At 37.5% G+C, this 9,543-nt stretch overlaps 1 protein-coding gene and 1 pseudogene across 1 annotated transcript; both read left to right on the top strand.

Moving 5' to 3' along the window:
• Positions 1–3,646: 3,646 nt before the first annotated feature.
• Positions 3,647–6,450, top strand: LOC121745069 (annotated as a pseudogene).
• Positions 6,451–6,518: 68 nt separating this feature from the next.
• Positions 6,519–9,238, top strand: LOC121745681 (autophagy-related protein 18g-like). The gene is made up of 5 exons (XM_042139654.1): positions 6,519–6,854; positions 6,966–7,121; positions 7,200–7,360; positions 8,091–8,224; positions 8,458–9,238. The coding sequence occupies exons 1-5, from the start codon at positions 6,519–6,521 to the stop codon at positions 8,979–8,981; spliced, it is 1,311 nt and encodes a 436-aa protein (XP_041995588.1). The 3' UTR covers positions 8,982–9,238.
• Positions 9,239–9,543: the final 305 nt, after the last annotated feature.

Here is a 9,543-nt window from a genome sequence, read left to right as displayed (position 1 = left end):
TCAATCTTTTGCCCAACAAACGTGTTGAGAATTATCTTTTGCTAAGATCTCGTGCTGTCCGACGGAGAGGAACTCCCGCGCACAGCCGGTTCTTGCTACCGCCGATCCTTCGCTAGGACGCCGGAGAAAGGGGATACGACGTAGGGTCGTATCACACTAACACGAAGTTTGGCTGCTGTTTGGATAGTGTAGTAGTATAAGGCAATCGGCCGTCTTTATTAAAACTTCTCTCCCACCCATGGCCATACATAAATGCTTCACTTTCCAATTTGCTACCCTGCACTTTTTCAACTAATCCCCACTACCCTTTTTCTAAATCAATTTTCCACATATCCCCATTCCCCCCTTTTCCCCCCTTATTAAAGTTATGCAACATTTCCTCAACCTGAACCACAAGTCAACAATATTATCACCAATCTGTAAATCACACAATAATTATTCATATTTTGTGACTGCCAGCATTTTCTAAATAATCTCTCCAATCCCACTTTATCTGAAAAACCTAAACCATATGAAAAGTTCAAATTTTATGCTCTTATGCCCTTGACATAATATCTAACCTAAAGAATGGAGTACTTCGTTTTGAACAAGTTTTATTTATTTTTTTAATTGATATAGTCACTTCACTACTCAGTCATATCATCAAAATTATATAGGTCATCAATTTTAGTACAGTATGAGCCGGAAAAAACTTCACCTTTAGGACAATTAAGACCATTCGATTTTTTTAATTAATTATTTAAAGTTTGAAAGTTCGAACATATCAAAATCGACACAAATTGATTTTAGCGACAATGGTCTCTACATAAATTTGACAGCCTATAGAGCAGATCAGCAGAACACTTCATAATATTTGGTCCTTTTCAAAAGGCATTATTTTGAAACACAAACGTAATCTGTAAGACAACAAAATCGACTTTTCCATACCCACCGATACAAAATAAAGCTATAAAATATAATAATGATAAAAAGAAAATATCAAATTCGTTATTAAGCAAGAACAAGTGTTGAGTAAATACGACTGAAATAAAAACAGTTGAAAGAACATACGTATTTTTTAAACCACGACATATTTTAATAAATTATTCCTTTTGGTGAAATACATGTTTCTAACTCTAGATAACAATTCAACAACTAAGTGAGTATATTAAACAGAAATCTAAATTATTTGCGTTAGCGAAAATACTTAAGGAATATTAAGAAGTCAATTAGCGTGTTAGAATTTTTTATTGAATCAATTACATACTCTTACTCACACGCATGAAATAACTCGATCGAATTTTCCAATATATTAACTACAGAAGAAGTGTCTTGATTTGTCTTTAATAGCTTGCTATAATTATCATGTTACTCAGTTTTGTTAAATTCATTATTAGGCCGAAATTCAAGTAATTGCTAAAAATGTGACAAAATTCAAAAATTGAATTTGCAGAAATTCGTTGAATCAGAATGGGTGTGCCTATGTACAATTTACCCCATGTGACCAAGTCCTAGATTTCGCCGTGCACACTATTATATGTATATGCACTCATATTTGTCTATAATTATGGGTGTAATTAACTAATTTTATACACATAATTAAAAAGATAAGTCATTGTAATAGTCTAATAGAACACAAGAGGTCATTTCTAGTTCTTTGCTCATTATAAAAAATTCAGATTTTGAAATAATCATTGTTATTTTAACATTGTTAGTTCATCAAAAAAATCCATATTTCCTAAAATAAACTAAAAACGAAGAGAAAAATACTTTAGATATGCATTCTTTGGCTATGTCTTCTACATTTAGAGCATCCACAATGATTAAGGATATTTGCTAAACAACCCTCTATATGTATTATAATTACTCATGTTCACAACAATAGTATATAAAACACAATTAAAAATACTGTACAGATCATGTAGGAAAGCAAAATTGGATTGAGAAGAATCTCTCATAATTGTTTTATTTAGTGGTTGATATTGGGGAGCAGTGTAAATTCGATGGAAAGGATGTTATTTTAGTGATGGTAACAAATTTGAAAGTTTGACCGTTGCCTATAGTGTGTTCACTTTCTTAGATATAGCAAGAATTGGGGTTAATTCTTTGGAAATATGGGGGAAATCTGCTGTTTGGTGTACATGTTTCAATTCCGTTAGGCACAATATTGTACAAGGGCCCGCACTGTTGCAGCCTTATTTCCCCATATTTATATCATTCAAAATTCGTGTGTTTTAATTGTTGGTTGTACTGTTGGACCATGAGTTGGACATGTAAATGACCCTTTTGCCCCCCCAAAAAATCAATTCCCTCATGCAGTCAACCAAGTAAAAGGGTACGGGATGGAAATATGAAATTCAGTGCATAAAACATCTCTCCAAAACATGTCTAATTCTTATTAACTGAACATTTGTTTTTATTTCATACTTGGTGGGCCACTCACCTTCAAATCTGATACAGTTTGTTAACCTAATAATTTCATATCAGTAAAACTGAACACACTTATATATTCGACGATTAAATTTGATAATTGAAAAACGAACTCAATAAATTTGACTCAAAATGGAAGCAGAAATAGCACGTGGGCAGCGTTCAGCCCGACCACCCGGTCTGACTCCGACCGATCAGCCGTTAGTTTGCTGACAAATCAGACCGACCAAATAAAAATCGGATAAACACAAAATTAAAACATTAGAAAAATCAAATATTACCGATAATACAACTATATTCGTTCACAAAATTCAAAAGTTTAAATTAAAATGAAACTGGTTTTAGTAAAATACAATGTTAATATTGATTAGTTGACTATAAGTAAAAATTTTAAAAACAAATTAAGAAAGAGTGTTTTAAAAGGGAAAATTGCACGAGGAATAAAAACAGTAAAAAATTTATACTCCTCCATACAAGAATGAAGGAGGGTAGTGAAGCAACAGTAGCAGCAGCTTATCTTGGAAGAAAAACATCACATAACCATCCTCACCTGTTAAATTCTCTAAATTCTGTCTCACGTCGACTTGGTGAAGATCTCATCTAATCTATATAAGTGTGGATAATTCTCCCCCTTATAAGGCCTTTTAAGGGGGTAAGTGGCTCATTTCTAATATGGTATCAGAGCGGGCCCAAGTCGATGATGGTTTTCTCTTTATCTCTTATCTACCTCATGAGTGGGAGACCGATGCCCTTTCTGGCCTACATCGATGATGGTTTCTCTTGCATTGCCTACCCACGTGAGGGACCGATGTCCTTTCCAGCCTACACATGAAGGGGCATGTTAAATTCTCTAAATTCTGTCCGCGTGTTAAATTCTCTAAATTCTGTCATCGACTTGATGAAGATCTCATCTAATCTATATAAGTGTGGATAACCCTCCTTTCTAGGTGAGTGGCCAATTTCTAATATAACCGTCACTCTTCTTCCTTCATGCACACATTCTACCACCTTCACCAATAATTTTAACCCACAAATTTACACTCAATAAAAAAACGATCTTGATGTTTTGTCGGCGTTACGAAAACTGAGAAGCTATCGATAATTTTTGGTTTTGTCACAACAGAGCAAAAAAAACCCTCTGTTTCTGATAAATCTCTGTCTTGGCTTTCTTTCTTGTCCGAGATTCTTCGATAAAATTCCGACAAACTGTCAGCTTCCATTCTGTGGTATGCGTTTCTCTACACTTTTCATACGCAATCCGTACGTATTGCAGCAAATCATGTTACTCTTATTTTCATGCCATTCTCCCTCAGTCCCAGCAAGAGTTATTGTTAAAGCTATGAGCTGTCATTGTTTGATGGAGGCGCAACGTTGATTCTTTCTTTAATCATACTGAAAATAAAGATCCCTTTTAGATCTGAGCCATAATTATGCGAAATAAATACGTTTTTGTTGTGTTCCTTTTTGTAATTAGCTCAAGGTGTTTGATAAAAAGTGGCAACCATTTCCATTTGAAAATCCAATTCTGTGTTTAGCTTCAAAATTGCTTGGTCTTCCTATTATATTATGCTTCCATTCCTGTAAATTTGTTTTTCCTCATTTTTCGTTCTATTTTTGGTGACTTCATCATTTTGCTGAAAGAATTGTGCTTTTTGCTTGTTTGTTTCTTCACTTTCAAGCGATTAATGTGCTAATTTTTCAGTGAATTATGCATACATTCGTGCCTAATTTTCCATTCGTGCCTAATTTGCTGAAAAGTATCTGTTATTTTTGGTTATAGTAGCGTAGTAGAGTTGTGTTGTTCTAGTATGGAGAAGGAGAAGGAGAAAGAGAGAGAGAAATCAAATCCTAGCTCACCAGACACGGTTCTTGAGGATTTCTTAAGAAGTGCAGAATCTCAAACTGATTCCTCGAAAGCAAGCACCTCCGAATCCCTAGTGTAGATCGATCCTAAGCCAGCCTCACGATTGGCCTTATTTTTCAAGTTGTTGAGATTCAAATCCAAACGGCAGCTTGCCACATTGCAGCCCCTCAATGCGCTTAAATTGTTGAAAAGATTTAGTAGTAGCTTTAGGGAGCAAGTTAGTAGTGCGCCAAACGCCCTTCTTGATCCGAATATGAACTATTTTAAGCCTCAATGGAAGAAATTTAGCTTGTTAGAACTCCAAACTGCAACCAGCAACTTTTGCCAAGGTTAGCTAGCTTTACTGGCCCTTTGTGATTTGCAAAAGATGGATCTCTTTTTAATCCTTGGATGATGGTGTTTGGTGGTATTCTGAATAGGTTATCTGATCGGGAAGGGCGGTTATGCTGAGGTGTATAGAGGGCGTTTGCGTGGGGGTCAGCTCGTTGCCATCAAACGCTTGACAAAAGGGGCAATGGAAGAAAGAATTGCAGATTTCCTCACAGAACTTGGGATAATGGCGCATGTGAATCATCCTAACACTGCTAAATTGATTGGTTATGGTGTTGAAGGCGGAGTGTACCTTGTTCTCGAGTTATCTCCCCTTGGAAGTTTGGCTTCTATGCTTCACAGTTAGTGCATCATTGCAACATTTATAATTTTTCTTTTCTTGCATTATTTATATGAATCTGTCTGATTTGGATCAACATTGTTTCCCTGTCCTTTTTTTTATATCGAAACAGATCCGATGGAGAAGGTGGAGTGGAGTACTCGATACAAGGTGGCGTTGGGAATTGCTAAGGGATTGCTGTACCTTCATGAGGGCTGTCAAAGGCGGATCATTCACCGTGATATTAAGGCTGCAAACATATTGCTTAGGGATGACTTTGAACCTCAGGTGGTATATCTAGAAAGTGTGCAGTTTTGTATGATTTGCTTTGTTTGTTAGACCAATATCTCTTTTTTTACATCTTTAATGGAGTATTGATTAATGATTTACATAGAAGGTGAATATCTACTTGGAGGATCGATTTTACAAGTAACGGATATGCCATGAGTCAGATTACCTAGTTTCAAAATCAATGAATAGCCCCTCGTAATGTTGTAGGTTTGTCATGTGTTGAAGATTTTGTCCTCATGGCTTAGTTTGGTTTCAGATATGTGATTTTGGCCTCGCGAAATGGCTGCCAGACCGATGGACTCACCTCACTGTGTCTAAATGTGAAGGCACTTTTGGGTACGTACGTGCACCATGAAACGGCCTAGACTTTAATCAAATTTAGTTCACCACTGTTGTCTAATTTTCAAGAAACATGGGTCCTAATTCTTCTCATCTCTGATAACAGTTATCTAGCTCCTGAGTTTCTAATGCATGGTATAGTCGATGAGAAAACTGATGTATTCGCCTTTGGCGTACTGCTGTTGGAACTCATCACCGGGCATCGAGCCCTTGATTATTCACAGCAAAGCCTTGTTATTTGGGTAAGCCTCCACTTTGAGTTTGAGTTTGAGTTTGAGTTTGAGTTTGTACCATGCTTTTGCTATTGGTCCAGTATTTAATGACCCCTGTTATTTCCTATCACCTTTTGCTAGGCTAAGCCTCTGCTGAAGAAGAACGAAATCCAGGAGCTCATCGATCCATCACTTGCAGAAAACTACGATGCTGTGCAAATGAATCTCGTGATCCTAGCAGCTTCACTGTGCGTCCTGCAATCCTCAATCAAACGTCCACGGATGAGCCAGGCACGCCTCTTTAAATTTTTCGTTCTCTTGAACTGTATAGTGCTCGTGCCATTATTGTGTGATACCCAACACAATATGACAAAAATGCAGATTCTGTTGCTTCTTCGAGGGAGCTGCGGCAGCCTAGACCTGATCAGGAAATGGAAGAAGCTGTCAAGCTGGAAGTAGAGTATTACAAGGAGCTCTTCAGCACGGAGCTCTTAACCTTCTCACCTATGTTTTTCCCTGTCTCACTCATCAGGTCATCCAAGATATCTGCTTTAGTCGTTGCAGTCAGTGGATTGCTATTGTATCAGCAAGAGGAACTTGTCATATCTTTGCTGTATCACCTTATGGAGGAGATGAAAGTTTTCATACTTTACATAGACCCGGACAAGATACCTCTCTGTTTTTAGCTTCCACTCGGCCATGGTGGTCTACATCATCTTTGACTGTAAATGAGCAGCCTTCTTTGCCTCCACCTATGTGCACCCTCTCCGCCATCACAAGGATAAAGTGCAGTGACTCTGGCTTACTTAATTCAGTAAGCAATACTGCTGCTTCAATGGTGGGTAAGTTATGGGTGCCTACTGGAGCTGTTGCTGCCATCTTCCATAATTCTAACTCTACTGGCTCCACTGGTTCTTGGGATGTTAAGTCGACTAGTACATTGCTGGAGCATATCTTAGTTTATACCCCATCAGGCTTTGTGGTTCAGCATGAAATCCTATCCCCAATGGGCCCTGAACAGATTGAGAGTAGAACCGGATCTTTGTCAGCCCCACAAGCTAACCCTCAAAATGAAGAGTTAAGGGTGAAGGTAGAACCCACTCAATGGTGGGATGTATGCAGAAGATTGGAAAATATGGAATGAGAGGATTGTATATCTGGAAGTATCTTTGATGGACTGCATGATGCGGAAATTGACAAGGATTCCAAAATGGTTTCTCAGGAGAATGCAAGTTCTGGTGACAAGAAACTGGCTAAGTCTGATTCTCTGAAGTCACCTGATAGATCTCACTGGTATTTGTCAAATGCAGAAGTACAAATGAACTCTGGCAGGTTACCATTATGGCAAAAGTCAAAGGTATGCATATTTATAGATCACTGGCATTTTTGTGATTAATGATGCTCTAGTTTAACTCAATATGAATTCTTGATCTAGATGCATTTCCACGTAATGGACTCTCCAATCGAAGAATGTGGTCCAGGTGGGGAGTACGAAATTGAGAAGGCTTCGTCACATGAGCTTGAGATAAGGCACAAAGATTTGTTGCCAATAATTGACAATTTTCCTAGAGCAACAAGATCTGGCTGGATTGACAGGTCAGTACCTCATACTTGGCTATTATTCTCTCAGTTACATCTAGTATGCTCTTTTATCCCCTCACGGATCATATTCAAAAATACAATCTACAAATGTTGGATCCGTCAGTTCCCAACTTCCCGGAACAATCCTTGTAGGCTTGTTACAGGAAAGGAAATTACCCACTGCTCTAAAAGAAATTGAGATAAGCAGCAACAAAGGTTACTGCATAGTATAATGACCATGTCTTTGATTAAAATACTCTTAAAACTCTACCACAACATCTCAAGTACGTGAAATGTGATCTTTCTGATATACAAAAATTTTGAAGTATATTTTGTTTGTGCGCTAACAGTCTCATTAAATCGTCAACTTTCCGTGTTGCAATATGGATGGCATGTACATAGGGTTAGGTGGGTATGTTAGTGTTTCTAAATGCAATCTCTCATAAGATGCAGTGTGTATTAAAGAGTTATTGCTGAAAACTTTAGATGGTTACGGTTCTCATTTCTCAATCGTTTTCCCATGAAATGCAATTGACAGCCTCTTTGATCTATCCTTCTGGTGGAATACTAGTCATCTATTAGCTGCTGGCAAAGCATTAAACAGGAAACAGCTCTTTATGATGGTTATTTGGTTAGCTGGTACTTAAGTCATTTTCTCCTGTAATTTGTTTTTTGTACTCCGATACAAAGTTAGCTGCAGTATATATTGTTTCCTATCGGCATTTCACTTGGTTCTTTTATGCAGTTCTATACCTTCTGACGGGAAACATCTTAGTGATTCCGGGAATAGTGATCAAACTAAAGAAAAGACTGATGGAGCAAGTATTATTTCTCATTCCAAGCCGCCCTCTTTTAGCTCTACAGAAAGCTCAGAAGGAGGTAAGATGCGTTACGATTTAGGTTTTGTGATAACCGTGTGTTTCCCCCTATGGAACTTTGATTTGTTTTGGGCCCTGCTTAAAATGTGAAGATTTGTAGTTTATGTAGTTTGCAGTGATACCACTTCCGGTGATAGTTCCATTTTCATCCATTTATCGAGATTACACGTTTACAGTATCTTTCATCTTGAATTTTGTCACATGATTAACACAAGGTCTGTACTCTTACACCAGGGTCATCCAGACGAATGGAGAATTTGCTTGGTTTGGATCACATGGCCATTGATAGACCTCAGACTCTTGGTGGTCATGCTGAGGATAAGACCGGTCTCAAGGGGGGGTCTAGGGCAATTATTTCATACCCTTCACAAAACACTTGCAACAGAAATCTTCTTGTTGATAATGCTGCAATCAGTAGGTCATCATCATTGGGGAATGAGATGCAGTCGCTGCATATTGACAATCCCAACTCAGACGCAGACATCGTTATACCTTCGAGGATCAAATCAACTGTAGATTTTGGTCCGTTATTTAAGGAGGGATACTATAACAAACCAGAGCTCCTCGATCGTTGCCAGTCAACTGAGGTTATTACCCATGAAGCAAAGGGTGGTGATGACACCCCTGAGGAGAAGTTGGAAGATGAGGAAGGGCCTCAAGAGGAAGGTTGGATTAATGGGATGTTTGATTTCTCTGAAGAAGGTAAGACTGCTAGAAAATCGAAGCTGCAGACATCCTTGATGCCTTTCTTGTGCTGATGTTAAATGTGTTTCTCTGTGTTAATCGCATGGTATGTATACTGTTGTAAATATAAAATTCTTGCTGTTTCTGGAGAAGGGTTGATATAAGAAGATGAATTTGGGGATATGGTTTTCTACGTTTGCTGTATTATCGATGTTTTTGATCGACCGATCTTTTGTACAGATGACATAACCCAGTTCCAATTTGTATAAAATTTATTTTCCATGAAAAGAAAAAAGAATGAAATGGAATTACAGAAAAGTATTGGAATCAATATTTTGCTTCTTTCTCTGCCATTTTGTGTTGCAAAAAATGTAATATTTCATGATTTTTATGGCCAATTTTTATAGCCTCTTTCTATCTTTGTTGTTCCTTACTAATACATGTATTGCATGAAGATAAGTATTAGAGATTCCAAAGCTTTAAGTATTTTTCTTTAACGTTCCTTTTATTTTGTTTCTATCTTCCAAAACATAAACAAGCCATAACACTTGAGTTTTGGGCTGGGCCACCCATTTCTCTTTACATGCCTCTCTCTTTTGGATCCAATTTCTAGTCTTTTCTTTTTAAATCTCTTTT

Source organism: Salvia splendens, chromosome 8, assembly GCF_004379255.2.
Source record: "Salvia splendens isolate huo1 chromosome 8, SspV2, whole genome shotgun sequence".
Taxonomy (NCBI): Eukaryota; Viridiplantae; Streptophyta; class Magnoliopsida; order Lamiales; family Lamiaceae; genus Salvia; species Salvia splendens.
This window is presented reverse-complemented; position numbering and strand designations above follow the sequence as displayed.